General features: G+C 46.8%; 1 protein-coding gene across 1 annotated transcript in view; it reads left to right on the forward strand.

Moving 5' to 3' along the window:
• Nucleotides 1-225: 225 nt before the first annotated feature.
• SLC71A1 (solute carrier family 71 member 1) overlaps nt 226-15,626 on the forward strand; it is a 28,785-nt gene continuing 13,384 nt past the window's right edge. The window contains exons 1-2 of the mRNA XM_075936610.1: nt 226-477; nt 13,743-13,838. Coding sequence (XP_075792725.1) covers nt 391-477; nt 13,743-13,838 — 183 coding nt within the window. The 5' untranslated portion in view covers nt 226-390. The remainder of the gene's footprint in view (nt 478-13,742; nt 13,839-15,626) is intronic.

Below are 15,626 nucleotides of genomic sequence, written 5' to 3' on the forward strand. Positions count from 1 at the left end.
GGCGCGCGCAGGGCTCCTGTTGCCCGGGGAGGGCGGCAGCGGCGCTCGGCCGGCGCAACCTTCCTCCCTGGCGGCGCGAGCAGCGCCGAGCTGGAAAACCCCCATGCGGCTGGTGGGGGCTGGAGAGCGCTTCCCCAGCGTTCCCGCCCGGCTCTGGCCGCGGCTCGCGAGGGGGGGGCGGAGTATACGTCCCCACGTGCCCCTTCTCAGCCAATCGGGTGATCGCGTGATGTGAGGGGTGGGCGGTGTGGTTGTCCAAGATGGCGGCGGGCGGTCCTTGAGGGCGAGCGGCAGCGGCGGCGTGAGCTCGGAGGGACGCGGAGGCCCGGCTGCTGGGGAAGGGCCTGCGCCTCCCGCCTCCCCCCCCCCCCGGGGTTCTAGGATGGTAAAATGACCCAGGGGGGGAAGAAGAAGAAACGGGCCGTGAACCGCAGCATCATGCTGGCCAAGAAGATCATCATTAAGGACGGCGGCACGGTGAGGCGCGGGGAGCTGGGCCAGGCTTCGGCCTGCGTGGGGCGAGAGGGGGCTGGGCCTGGCTGAGGGGCGGGGGCCTGTTGAGGCCGAGGCAGGAGGCTGGGGGCGCTGGCTGGCCGGCCGGGGGAGGCAGAGGATGGGGAGGTGGGAGGCCCGGCTGATGCCGTGCGGGCTGGCCGGCTAGTCCCAGTGTGCGGGGACCGCAGAGCGGTGGTGGGGGGGGGGGGGCATCTCCGTGCACAGGGAGTCTCTGGTCTGGTCTGCAAGGGCCTTCGGGGTTGGCATTAGGGTCCGGAATGGGACCTGGCGGTATCTGCTGAGCCCTACCGACGGGACATTCAAAAAGTCTAGGAAGAGGGAAAGGAGGGACTGGGTCATCGCCTGGGCTGCCTTCTGCCTGTGTCAGGCAGCTGCAGCTCCAGCCCCAGCTTGATGGTAAGGCCCTACTGACTGTGCTGGTCTGTTGGGAAGGGGAAAAACAGTGGGTGAAGACAGGAGTGGATGGGGTAGGCAAGGCGTGGGAAACCTTTTTCGTCGGGGGCCGCCGCATACAAGCGAGAAGCAAAAAAAAAAAAAAGAAAAACCAAACTCTCTGGCTAAGTCTACGCTGCAGGTGTCTTGCACAAGAACTGTTTAGCGCAAGAGTGTATCCACACTACCATGTGCTTTTGTGCAAGAGGGTCCAGGGCAGTGTGGGTGCTCTCTTGTGCAAGAAAGCTTTGTTGGCCACACTGTGTTGCCCGGCCACACAGTGGTGCCCGGCCACACTGCCGCCTTGCACACGAGGGCTTATTCCTCATTGGGAGAGGAATACCTCTTGCGCAAGAAGCCCTCTGTTCCTACACTTTACTGTAAACTTACTTGCGCAAGAATGCGCATGCAGTATAGACCCTCCACAAGTTTTTGCGCAAAAAGCCTGCAGTGTCAATGTAGCCTCACTGACGAGGCACCCAATTGAGAAGGAGAAACACACTTCCCACATTCCTCTTGCACACTAGAGCCTAGGGGAGCCCACCCTCTCAGGAACTGAACTATCAGCTTGGGCTAGAAGTGTGTAATTGACTAATTATGCAGTCAATAGTGTGAATGAATCCCAGTTCTTACTACACCTATACTGCAGAGCCTCAGCAGGGGTAGGGCCAGGACCTGCTGGAAGCTGGGACTGAGTAGTTCTGGCTTCTGCCAGGTCCCAGACGCTGTGCCTCTCCCTCTCCTTTCTTCCCCCGCACCTGAGAGATGGTGCTGGGGGGAATAGACTTAAACCGGCAGGTGAGGGGAGCAAGTAGTTACTCGACTAGTTGCTTACGTCCTTACCATGGGCTCCCTGTTGCTGGGGGGGGAGGGGGGGCCCTGAGCCTCAGAGGCCAGATCCAGGCATGTCAGGGGCTGCATCCAGGCCCTGGGCCTTAGGTTTTCCACACCTGTGGAGGGGCCTTAAGGGAAGAAGTGTACCAGAGCCTGGGAGGGGAAGATGGAGTAAGGGCTGGGCTTTGGGGTAGAGATGGGCAGGGGAAGCTCCAGCAGTGTCCATTTTTTAATAATCTCAAATTGGCAACTCTAGTTGTCATAGTGAGTCCTGGCTGAAGGGCAGTATCTGAAACAGGTCAGTTTGGGAGGGAATTCTGTCCTTATTTGGCTAATAGAGACAATGGGGCATTGTTTCCTTAATCGCCCCATTTGTGAGGCTATCCTGTAGCTCAGCACCTTCAAACCAGGAATCCGAGGACTGCTGGGGGCCTGCAAGCAGGTATCGGGGTCTCCCAAAATAAAACGGAGCAGGACCACTGTTAGATTCACCGGGATGCAGGACAGAAAGCTGAGTTTCAAGTCCTGCTTCCCAGGCTGAAGCAAAAGCCTGAGCAACTTAACTTTGCAGGGCCCTTTGTGGTGTCCATTCCTGGGCAGTTGCTGAACTTGCAACCTCCCCATCTCCTCCCCCCCACCAGCCCTAGCTTTTAATCTACTAAAAATATTTGTGGTGCAGGTGTGCCATGGCATTTTTGTAGCATGTTGCAGGGGAGGAGACTCAGCAAGAAAAAGTTAGAGAAGTTATCTGTATGATGAAGCTATCCTTTAGACCCGTGATCACCAACCCGTCGATCGCGATTGGTCGATCACGAGGCCTCGACCAGTTGATCGCGAGGTGTTCCGGGCTCCCCATTTCCCTCCCACCCCCAAGAAGTCCCACTACCTACCTCCAGTGACAGTGGAGGTAGTGGTGGCTTCCTGCTGAGTGGATGGAAGTCCTGACCTGCGCGTCACTTCCGGGGGCTCTGGAAATGTGCTGGCTGCTTCCTTGCCCCAGGTCTGTGGCGTGCTGGGAGCTTACCGGGGGTGTCCAGAGAGGCACACACTGGGACTTCCCTTCTCTGGGGGGGGGAGTTTACTCGGGAGGGGGTGCATGCTCGGGCTTCTCTTCTCTGCAGGAGGGGGGGAGTCGGCCCCAGAGGGGGCGTGCATGGGGAATTCCCTGCTCCGAGGGAGGCGTACACTGGTCCTGGAGGAGTTGTACGATGGGGTTTCCTTCCTCTATGGGGGGGGTCACCCCTGGAGAGGGCACGCGTGGGCTTCCCTGCCCCGCAGGAGGGGGAGTCAAGCCCAAAGGGGGGCACATGACGGGGGCTTCCCTGCTGGGTAGGAGGCGCGTGCCGGCCCGCAGGAGGCATGTGACAGGGCTTCCCTCCTTTGCGGGGAGGGGGAGTCCTGAGAGGAGACGGCTGCAGGGCACTCTGTCCCCAGTGGCACCCTGTCCCCTCTCCTCTGCTGTAGAACCCTGTCCCTACTGGCACCCCGTCCCGTGCCCTCCTGGCACCCTGTTCCCTCTCCCCTGCCCTCAGCCATAGAACCCTGACCCCACTAGCACCATGTCCTCTGCCCCAGCACCCACTAGCACCCTTCCCCATTACCATGTCCCCTGCTCCCACCAGCACAGTTGGGGCCACATTAATGAGGCTTGGGGGGTTTTGGAGGAGTTATTTTTTTGCATCTCACTTGTGTGGCCCCAACTGACTTTTCTGTGGGTCAGTGACCCCTGACTCAAAACAAGTTCCCCACCCTTCTCATAGATAAAGACAGTGTAGAAACTTTGACATAGTCAGGTTTCATTTTTAAATAAAATACTAACAAACCCCTAGTTGGGGCCGAGCCCCTATCTGGCCACAACATCATAACACTCCTTTCCCCCAGATGCTAAATCTGAGCCTGTCATACACTGGAACTCCTTGCCCTTAGCCCCTCTCATATCCCAACCCAAATTCCTACACCCTAATATCCACAAGCCTGTGGCTTGCTTAGTACACCAACCATCCATCTGACCCCAGCACTGCCCAGCCTGGAGCCCCCTCCCCAAGCCAGCATCCCCTTCTCCATTTCTTCCTGCATCCAGGTTTCCTCTCAGAGTTTGCACCTCTTACTCCTTCCCTCGCCCAAATCCCTCATTCCCACCCCAGAGCCTACACATCCTGTCTCAACCCAGTGAGGGTACAGCTTGGCTGCAGGAGGTTTTCAGGATTCCAGTGATTTCTTCTGCATCCAGGGATGCGTTTGTTCTTCCGCTTTTTTTAGTGGAAGAGCAAACATACTTTTTCGGTAATCTCTGTATTCCTTTTTCCACGAGGAGGGGCTTCCAAGATAAGGGTTTTTTCTGACATTTGGTCCAGTCTAGACAGGCCAAATGTTGGAAAAACCTCTTCCTACAGAAGAATTTGGGGAAAGAAAAAAAAAAAGCAGCAGTATAAGGGTTGCGGATAGCAAGTGATGGAGGGAGAGGAGGAGAATAGAGAGCAGCGCAGGGCTTCAAGGAAGGGGTGAGGTCTTGGGGGAAGGATGAGGTGGTAGATCTTGGCTTGTTCTATCATTTAAAAAGTGATCTTGGGTGTAAAAAGGTTGGAGACCACCGCTTTAAACTCTTCTGTTCCATGGGCTCATGCCTCTGATGTCCAGTCAGGTGAACATTTGGTCTGAGTCCTGACTTGCCTTGCTGTTTGCTTACTGCCAGAGCTGGATCTACATTGTATTCTTACAGTAGTACGTGGACTGAGCATAGGAACTTGTTCCCAAAGAATCTCTGACTTTCCTTGGGACTGACTGGCAGCCTTGTCAAATGGAAGGGGGAAAAGCTATGTTCTTTGCTGCTGCCTCATGTGGGATCAAGCATTTATTAGGGCTTAAACAGGATTTTTTGCCATTATTTCATGATAGGATTTCTTGCTGCCGTTGTCGAAGAGGATATGTATGAGGAAGAAGAGAGAAATATATGGGTCAGATTTGGAAAGTGCCAATTCTGATTAGACTTGTATTCAATCCAGAAAGTTAAAAATATTTGTATCCTGGAACAGAAGATTTGTAATTTCTAGTAATTTAAACCTATGTCTTTGTTTACTTTCCTGAATTTTCATTTTAACAATTGGAAACTTTCATGATTCTTGAAGTTTTATTAAAGAAAGACATTATCATAAATAGTAAAATTCTTTTAAAACTATTTAACAAGTATTTAAGAGAAAATTCTCGCATTGGAGAATATTCTCAAGAATATTCTCTAAAAGTTTATTCCTGAGAATTTAACATCACTAGTCCTGACACCTTATGTGCTAAATGATATTTTAGGGAACAGGTACACTGAAAGGGCCTAGAATTTCTCTAATTTGCAGACCAATAGCAATGAGAAAAATGCATATTTAAGTTTATCAATCACTTATGAGGTTCTGAAAAATTTTAGCTGCAAAGAAATTTAGTCGTCCTTTTTTTCTACAAGAATACTTTGTCAGGGATTCAGCTGCATGATAGGATAGGCCTGTAGGTCTATTATAGTGTATGACCGTGGTTGGCAACCTACAGCCCATTGGGGCTTTATGTAAGGTTAAGTAGTGAGTAAATGACTAATCGCGTACTCCATAAATTTTGTATCAAGCACATGAATAGTTGATAAGAGCTGGGCATGCAGGCACCCCAATCCCTACATTATTGTGTGTCTGCCTCACCTGCACTCCCTTCTCCTTCCACACCACACAGATGGTGCTGGAGGGAACCGGCTTTTAAGCTGGCTCCCCCCCCCCAGCACCAGTACCTGCTTCCCTCCCCCCCTTGCTGCCTCTGAGTGGTCGACTAGGCTTATCGGGTAGTCGACTACTCTTTTACATCCCTAGTTCTGTGTCCCACAAAATATTTTGTTTGCTGTTGCCCCCATACAGGTTTGCCAGATTCTGCTGGTTTTTATCCATGTAGGTTTTTTCCTAATGGTATTACAAAAATGATGGGCATGTGAAGTGAGGAGTCCTAATTGCATACACTGTTAAGAGCCATGTACTCCTTTTGCATCCAATCAAAGCACTATGGTTCACTCAGCACACCCTGAAAATTGTAGGTATGCAAGTGCGGTTAACAGTGTCACCCTATCTCAGTAGTCTTGGTTACGATAATCATACAGTCCATTCACTAGCATAGGTTGCCCCTCACGGGTATATGATGAGCCCTAGTTATTTCCTCTCCATTTCTGCTACATTAGCCCGGGTTAGCTTTGTGATTGTTTTTCACATCCAGGCAAATTCACAAATCTCTTTTCAGAGATTGAGGGTTTATACCTTCTTAAACAAGGTGCAGAGGTACCTTACATTAATCTCACCATTAATTTTAGTGAGATTTTTTTTTCTGTAAGAAGATTAGAATATGGTGGCAATGTGTAGAAATACCTTTTGGAATAATAATGTGGCTTCTTGTGTACTCTTATCAGAACGCTAGTCAGACGTAATTTGGTGGTAGTGTCACAATGTATTCTTATAACTCAGTCTTAACTAGAGATGTGAAAGTGTAATTGAGTACATGATTAACTGATGATCCTGAGCTCACTGGTTAATGTGCATGGTTACACACAGCTTAACCCCCACTGTGGTGGGGAGGGGCAGGTGGGAACCAGTGCTTGCGGAGAGGCAAAGCCCTCCCTCCGCCCATGTAACTGCTGAAAATTTCAGCCATTACACATTAACGTGAATAAACGCATTTTAACATCCCTAGCGATAATGAAATTTAAGAGGATGCTTACAGCTGTGACTGCAGTTAGGTTTCTTGTAGAACCTGTGCTCAAGATATTATTGTAGCACTATCCTCCTTTGTTCAATTTTTAAATAGCATGTAAAAAACAAGTGAAATCCAAAATATATTTGTTAAAATACTTATGTAGACTCACCAAAGGAAGGCAATAATAGTTCACATGCTCCTCTTAATTCATCTGGTTTTGTTGATCTGTTGCAGTTTGCTATATGTATAGTATTCTTTCTTCTCAGACCACTGACAAAAGAGAATTTGAGCTATGATACTTGGATATGATAGGGTGAGTTAGAACTGGAGAATTCAAATCTTTCTGGAAACTTGTGTCTAACTTATTCTGGTATGTAAACTGTAATAATAAACAAGAGGGTTCTAAGCTTCGCACATTTCAAGTCCTTTAGAATTTTTTACAATGTTGTATAAAATATTATAGTTATGGTTCACATTAGTTTATTGCCTGCTTGATCTAGAATACAAAATCATCTTTGATTAAAAAGACACCTATGTAACATGGCAGATAATTCAATGAGCGTTCCTAACCTATAGAAAACCTGTCAGTGTGTCCCAACAAAACTGACTTGCTCAGAATAATTACAAAGCATCTGCTTCTATCATGTCATATCTCTGTTACAACCTGAAGAGTCCTTAGCTATACTTTTGTCTTTAGGCTTGAATTTTTGTAGTTAACATTACAACTCTGTTGTAGAACAGCAGTCTTCAACCACTGGGCCACAGTAGCACCGGGTCTGGGGTACACTGCCCAGTGCCTTCCCTCCCACTGTGGCTGTTGGGAGAGATGTGTCCTGCCCCACCTCAGCCAACCAGCACTGGGCAGGGTCTCTTTCTGGAGGTGGGAGAGCCACACACAGCCTGGCAGGGCAGCCTTAGAGTAGCTGTGACCTGGATAGCAGCATTCAGCTGGCAGCTAGGAGGCAGTGCAGGGAGGGGTGGGGCAGGCTCTGTGGGGGAGGGAAGGGGGGGGAAAAAGGGGCTAGTGCTGGGGGGCTCTGAGGCAGAGAGCTGGCACTGGGGGGTTCTGGGGTGGGGCTATTACTAGGGAGCTCTGATGGGTGGGCTCTAAGAGGCAGGGGGCTGAAATGAGGGGGTACTGGGGTACCCAGGGTGGGCAGCTGATACTGGTGGGGTCTGAGGGCGGAGCAAGTAGTGGAAGGGGGCTACAGGGGCAGTGCTGGCACTGGGTGGCTCTAGGGATGGGGCTAATATTGGGAACTGGCACTGGGGGCTACTCGGGATTGGGGTGCAGTGGGGCTCTGGAAACAGGAGGCTGGCACTGGTAGGTCTGGTGGTGGGGGCTGGCACTGAAGTGTTGGGGGAGGGAAGCTGGCACCGGGGGGGTTGAGTGCAGGGGACTGGGGTCAGTGCAGGTGCTGGGGGGTAGTGGAGGGGTGGGGGGGAGCTCTAGCAGAGCTGGCACTGGGGCACTCACGGGGTCAGGATGTGCCTTGCCCCCAGAGCTGCTGCAAACAGCTGGCATCAGCTGCAGCAGCCACCCACCAGTTTACATAGGACAGCTGGAGCTGACTGCTTGCATCGGTTCTAGGGGATGGGGCTTTTGGTGAACCGGTAGCATATTATTTGCAATAATATGCAAATAAAATGTTGCCAATTCACCAATAGTTTGTGAATGTGTTTGCTGGTCCATGGTTTAAAAAAGGTTGGGAACCACTGTTGTAGAAGATATACAAATGTTGCTATTTTGAAATGCATATAGTATTTTCTCCTTTAATTCACATGCATAGTATTGCAATGTTTTGTGTAGTTCATTTTTGTACTCCAGGCCTATGTGATGTATTAATCAAATCTTATCAGTGTCAAGTTTTTGCAGAGTCTTAAAATTTGTACTTGTGGTTACAAAGAAAATATTCAATCTGACTAAATGTAGTGTCTTTTTATTCAATAGACAAAAAAGCTCACTAGCTCTGAGAAGTGAGTTTCCGATCGACTCAGTAGTCTTCTACTGCTTAAGTCTAATGATTATTTACATTTCAGCACTAATTCATGTCTGATTATTTTAGCACTGGTATCCAGTTTAGTTTGCTTATGGTTGAATGCAGTGGTAGATAAGGGAAGTTACTTTAAAAGAGCTAGGGGAAGGTAATTACAATTACAAATTCTTCAAAGCCAGTTCTTAACAGCCTACTAACAAATTCATCCACAAGTGATTGATACAGTTTTATTTATAAAATCCCATTCATAAAAATTGGTCTGCAATTCATGAGGCTATATAACATCCTGTTAAAAGGGCAATTTTATTCTTCTGCCTTACAATGGGAAGGAGGCGCAACTGTGCAGGAGCAAGTCTGATGCTGATCTGTAGTGTTGGAGGGAAGAGAGTATGTGTTGCCCATGGTATTTAGGAAGCTTGCTCTTTGAAGCTTGTACTGTAAAGGTGGGGTGGCAATGTTGCCAACTCTCCAGGATTGTCCTACAGTCTTACCATTAATTAAAGATTAATCCCTGCAATATCATGTAATGAAACCTCCATTAACTCATCCAACCAAAGTTGGTAACTCAGGCCCAGAGTGAAATGTTGGAAGAGTTCCTCAAGGGAAGGGTGGTGTATGAATTCAAGATACACTCTGCTAGAGATGTAAACTCCTTCTAATGAGTTAACTGCTTAAATGTTAACTGCATGGAGAGGCCTACAGGGTGGGAGCAGCCCTCTGTCCACAGTGGGCTGCAGTTGAGGCTGCTCACAGGTACTGGGTGACTGATTACTCATTAACATCCCTACCCTCTGTTTCCTTTACAAATTTTTGAAATCATCTCAGCTTGTCGGAAAACAAAAGTGTAGCAAAAGAATAATGAATATGCTGGACATGTGTGATAACTAGAGAAGGAAGAAGAAAATGGCAGAAGTAATCATGGTACTAAAAGTACTCTGAAGCATGTTTTCCACTAAGCGTAACAGCGCATAAAGCATGTTGGGGGGAATGGTTAAAACAAGCAGCTTTTTTTCCCCAAGTCTGTTCCTATTCAATGGGTGGCAGATGCGGTTTTCCTGTTCTAGTAGCCGTATTTCAGCCTGTTCCTATAGTTGTCACCTGATGCAAAATTGAAAAATGTTTGTTTTCCTGGCTTGCATGTATAGAAAATCTTGTAAAAATAGTATCAGAGGGGTAGCCGTGTTAGTCTGAATCTGCAGAAGCGATGAGGAGTCCTGTGGCACCTTATAGACTAACTGAAGTGTAGGAGCATAAGCTTTCGTGGGCAAAGACCCACTTCGTCAGATGCATGTAGTGGAAATTTCCAGAGGCAGGAATAAATATGCAGGCCAGGATCAGGCTGGAGATGACCAGATGGATCCAATCAAGGAGGATGAGGCCCACTTCTAGCAGCTGATCTGGAGGTGTGAATTCCAAGAGAATAGAAGCTGCTTTTGTAGTTAGCAAGCCATTCACAGTCTTTGTTTAATCCAGAGTTGATTGTGTCAAACTTAAAGATGAACTGTAGCTCAGCAGTTTCTCTTTGAAGTCTGGTCCTGAAGTTTTTTTGCTGCAGGATAGCTACTTTTAGATCTGCAATTGTGTGTCCAGGAAGATTGAAGTGTTCCCCTACAGGTTTTTGTATGTTGCCATTCCTAATATCAGATTTGTGTCCATTGATTCTTTTACGTAGGGACTGTCCTGTTTGGCCGATGTATATAGCAGTGGGGCATTGTTGGCACATGATGGCATATATTACGTTGGTGGATGTGCAGGAGAATGTATCAGTGACAGTATGGCTGATCTGGTTAGGTCCTGTGATGGTGTTGCTGGTGTATATATGTGGGCAGAGTTGGCACCGAGGTTTGTTGCAAGGATTGGTTCCTGAGTTCGAGTTATTATGGTGCGGTGTGTAGTTGCTGGTGAGAATATGCTTCAGGTTGGCGGGTTGTCTGTGGGCAAGGACCGGCCTACCTCCCAAGGCCTGTGAGAGCGAGGGATCATTGTCCAGGATGGGCTGAAGATCACTAATGATGCGTTGGAGAGGTTTTAGCTGGGGACTGTAGGTGATGGCCAGTGGTGTTCTGTTGGTTTCTTTCTTGGGCTTGTCCCGTAGCAGGAGGCTTCTGGGTACACGTCTGGCTCTGTCAATCTGTCTCCTCACTTCCTCGTGTGGGTATCGCAGTTTACAGAATGCTTGTTGAAGGTCTTGTAGGTGTAGGTCTCTGTCTGAGGGGTTGGAGCATATGCGGTTGTACCTCAGTGCTTGGCTGTAAACAATGGATCGTGTGGTGTGTCCGGGATGGAAACTGGAGGCATGCAGGTAAGTATAGCGGTCGGTAGGTTTTCTGTATAGGGTGGTATTGATATGACCATCACTTATTTGTATCGTGGTGTCCAGGAAATGGACCTCCCGTGTAGATTGGTCCATGCTGAGGTTGATGGTGGGGTGGAAGCTGTTGAAATCATGGTGAAATTCTTCCAGAGTCTCCTTCCCATGGGTCCAGATGATGAAGATGTCATCGATGTAGCGTAGGTAGAGAAGGGGTGTAAGTGGACGAGAGCTGAGGAAGCGTTGTTCCAGGTCAGCCATAAAAATGTTGGCGTATTGTGGGGCCATGCGGGTGCCCATAGCAGTGCCACTGGTCTGGAGGTATATGTTGTCACCAAATCTGAAATAGTTGTGTGTGAGGATAAATTCACAGAGTTCAGCCACCAGTTGTGCTGTGGCATCATCAGGAATACTGTTCCTGACAGCTTGTACTCCATCTGCATGTGGGATGTTTGTGTAGAGAGCCTCTACATCCATGGTGGCTAGGATGGTGTTTTCTGGAAGATCACCTATGCATTGTAGTTTTCTCAGGAAATCCGTAGTGTCACGAAGGTAACTGGGAGTGCTGGTGGCGTAGGGTCTGAGCAGAGAGTCCACATAGCCAGACAGTCCTTCAGTAAGAGTGCCAATGCCCGAGATGATGGGGCGTCCGGGATTTCCAGGTTTGTGGATCTTGGGTAATAGATAGAACAACCCTGGTCGGGGCTCTAAAGGTGTGTCGATTTGTTCCTGTGTTTGTTTGGGGAGTGTCCTGAGCAGATGGTGCAGTTTCTTAGTATATTCCTTAGTGGGATCTGAGGAAAGTGGCCTGTAGAATTTGGTATTGGAGAGTTGTCTGGCAGCCTCCTTTAGGTAGTCAGGCCTGTTCATGATGACAACAGCACCTCCTTTGTCAGCCTCTTTGATTATAATGTCAGAGTTGTTCCGGAGGCTGTGGATGGCATTGCGTTCTGCACGACTGAGGTTACCAGGCAAGCGATGCTGTTTTTCCACAATTTCTGCCTGTGCACGTCGGCGGAAGCATTCTATGTAGAGGTCCAGATTGCCATTTCGGCCCTCAGGAGGAGTCCATGTGGAGTTCTTCTTCTTGTGCTGTTGGTGGGAAGGTATCTGTGTGTCAGTGCACTGTTCAGTGTCGTGTTGGAAGTATTCCTTGAGACGGAGACGGCGAAAGTAGGCTTCCAGATCACCGCAGAACTGTATCATGTTAGTGGGGGTGGCGGGGCAAAAAGAGAGTCCCCGAGATAGAACAGATTCTTCTGCCGAGCTGAGTGTGTAGTTGGAGAGATTGACGATATTGCTGGGTGAGTTAGGGGTACCATTGTTGTGGCCCCATGTGGCAGGTAGGATTTTAGACAGCTTACAGTCCTTTTTCCTCTGTAGAGAAGTGAAGTGTGTAATGTAGATCTCCTGTCTTGTTTTAGTAAAGTCCATTTGTGCAGAAGGTTGGTGTTTTATGATAGACTCCAGATTGGAGAGCTCTTTTTTGATGTTTTCCTGTTTGCTGTACAGGATGCTGATCAGGTGGTTCCTCAGTTTTTTGGATAGTATATGGCATAATCTCTCACTGTAGTCTGTGCAGTATGTAGATAGCAATGGATTTTTCACCTTCAGTCCATTTGGTATAATGTCCATCCGTTTGCATTTGGAGAGAAAGATGATATCAGTTTGTACTTGTGCAAGTTTCTTCATGAGGTTGATAGATTTCCACTCCATACGGCTAAATGCAGTGCCTTGCATGGTGTCAAGTATCAGAGGGGTAGCCGTGTTAGTCTGAATCTGCAGAAGCGATGAGGAGTCCTGTGGCACCTTATAGACTAACTGAAGTGTAGGAGCATAAGCTTTCGTGGGCAAAGACCCACTTCGTCAGATGCATGTAGTGGAAATTTCCAGAGGCAGGAATAAATATGCAGGCCAGGATTGTAAAAATAGCTGAATTGGAAGGTGTGGCGCACATCTCAAGATGGCAGAAATTTTGCAAGAACAAGTTTTGAGCATGGCTGAATATCCATATATTTTTCTCTGCCTTTGTTTTAGTCAGTATGAACACTAAACCAAATCATTTTGGGAATCAGAGTATGTGTTGAAGAACTTCTGACCTTTTTAAAAACAAAGCAATTTGCTTGTGTAGCATTTTTATTTGCAGGTCATTCATGTTGTTCTGTTGTAAAAATACTTCTCCAGTGTTTCCTGACATGGATAGTAATGCACTGTGATGGATTGATATAGCATGTAATAAAGTACATGTGGCTAACTAGGATTTCTCTTCCCAACCCTAAATTCCTTCCACACCTAGCTTTCTATCTCCATACATTCCTTTCTCTGGAAGCCACTTTTATCTTAACATGGGAGAGCTGAGTTAGACTGAATATAGACACCAATTTGCTGCCTTCCCTGATATTTGGGGAAACTTTTTCCAATACTAGTCTCAAATTAAACTTCTGGAGGACTTTACATTGTATTAATTTTCTTTGCTGATGTGGGTGTGTTTAAAAAAAAAACTTACTGAAATTAAGTCAAATACAAGCTTTTACTGATAGAAGTAACTGCAAACTTGGTTCCAAGCCAGTTAATCAGAATTTGAATAAGCAGGTTTTGACTTCCAGTTGTTACGTTAAATTAGTTTTGTTCCCCAGGAAAAATCTTTCACTTCCAATAGTGGAATCTTGCTAGAGGGAAATTTTTTCCTATACATGGAGTTTTTTAAATTGACATTGCAGTTGGAACACTGCTGTGTATTAAGATGCTTTCAGTCCTTCGTTATGCTTCACCATAAATGGAGCTTACTCCAGAGAGTTGCCCAGATTCCTGAAACAGCTTGTTTTGAGCCATGCTTCATTTTACAATTTCTTTCTTACAAAACCAGCATTCCAATAACTTTCTTATTAATACGCAACTTTTAAAATATTCTGCAGTAGTAATTTTTCTTCTGTTTTTTGTTTTAGCCTCAAGGAATAGGTTCGCCTAGTGTCTACCATGCTGTCATAGTGATTTTTTTGGAGTTTTTTGCTTGGGGACTCTTGACAGCACCTACTTTGATGGTAAGTGATATGGTTAATGAACTTCTGTATTGCATGAAAAGAGTGGGAAAAAACCTAAAATAGTCAGTTCATTGCAGTATTATCACAGCATAAAATTTGGAAATTGAAGTTAGGGTGGGAATTTAACTGGTCTGAATTAAGGATATAATAGCATAGCCGATTAACCAATAAGCAAAAGCTTATAGGTTAATGCTATAGACTACATGCATTTCCCTCCCACCCTTTGCCAGTAAATGTTTTAGCAGGCTGGCTAGAAGCCATGCTCTGTTCCAACTTGGCCTGGCTCCTGACTTACCACCACTGCAGCTTTGCATTTAAAGTATATTAGGAGCCAGGCAGCCTGGCTCATTTACAGCTTGTGCTGGTTCTGGGAGCTCTGACCCCTCCTGCCCTGGACAGGGGCTGCCTGTGGACTATAGAATAGTAGACTAACTGATGATAATTCATGAGGTTAATGGATTATTCAGTTAAAACTGATATTTAACATCCCTAGTCTGAATATCACTTAGAACATTTTGTTTTTGTTACCGAATGTGATCATAATTAAACAATCCATGTACATCAAAGCTGGGTTTATTATTAGCCACACATCACCATTTGTAATTTATACTAATTGCACACAGGTTTAAGAAGAAATACTTTAAAACATCTCAGAAGCCTCCCATTCCTGTTAAATCCTTAAATAGTATGTCTCTTTTTATACTATCTTTTCAACCTTTGATAATTAACAAGGGTGATGGCATGCAGAAATGTTCTCTTCTGTAAACGTGTTTTCACTGCTGCCTAAGTAATTATTTATGCTACAATCCGTGTTATGACACAATTCTCTGAAGTAGTGTGATACCACCACTGAAGTCTGTGGCCAGATATTCTGTCCTGATAACCTGCAGTGTAAGAAAAGGAGATGTTAAAACTTTTATTTACATGTCCTAATTGTACATGTTGTTTTATAGAGATTAAGATTAGGATTAAACATCAGTTTTGCCCATATAGTTTTGTTGGTTTGGAATACGATGGTTTGGTTCAGGTTTTGTTGGGGCGGTGTTTGGTGTGTGTGACACATAGCTATAGTGTTGAAACTCATAGGCAAAAAGTGGTACAAGGTTTAAGAGCCAAGTACTCTTAATCTAATGCCCCTATCTTGTAATTACTCCAATCAACCTAATCCCCATTTTAGATGAATATAAGATAACCTAACTGTGTTACACAGTATGCAAAATTTGCATAGCCCTGCATAGGGCTGTAAGAGACTAGTTGACTATCCGATAAGCAGAAGATTATCAGACAGTTGACTAGCGATGTGACTAGTCACTCTCCCCCTTTACCCCCCTCCTGCTGCCTCTACCAGAGAGAGCCAGTTCCCCCCAGCACCGTCTCTGCAGGGGAGGTAGAGGCACAGCGGGAAATCACATGAGTGGGGACTGAAGCAGTCTCCGCTCACGCCACTGCTTCTGTGATTCTGCTTTTGAAATGTACAAGAACCCCAGCGTTTCGAAAGCAGAAGCCCTGCAGGGAGCATGGTCTCTCACTCCCTGTGGGGCTTCCGCTTTTGAACAGTTCAAAGGCAGAAGCTCCCATACAGACGAATCAGATATTCAATGGAAATTCCGTAGACTATTTGATTAGTTAGTTAATCTGAATTTAAACTCCTTGGCCCTGTGCAATGTACACAGATTGATAAAACTTGTGTACATGAGAATGCAAAAAACTGTAGTCACACAATTTGTGCAGTGCAGTATTTATATATGTTGAGGTACCACGTTTCATGATATCGAAGTTCTCTTTTTA

The sequence above is a fragment of the Pelodiscus sinensis genome, chromosome 9 (genome assembly GCF_049634645.1).
Source record: "Pelodiscus sinensis isolate JC-2024 chromosome 9, ASM4963464v1, whole genome shotgun sequence".
Classification (NCBI taxonomy): Eukaryota; Metazoa; Chordata; order Testudines; family Trionychidae; genus Pelodiscus; species Pelodiscus sinensis.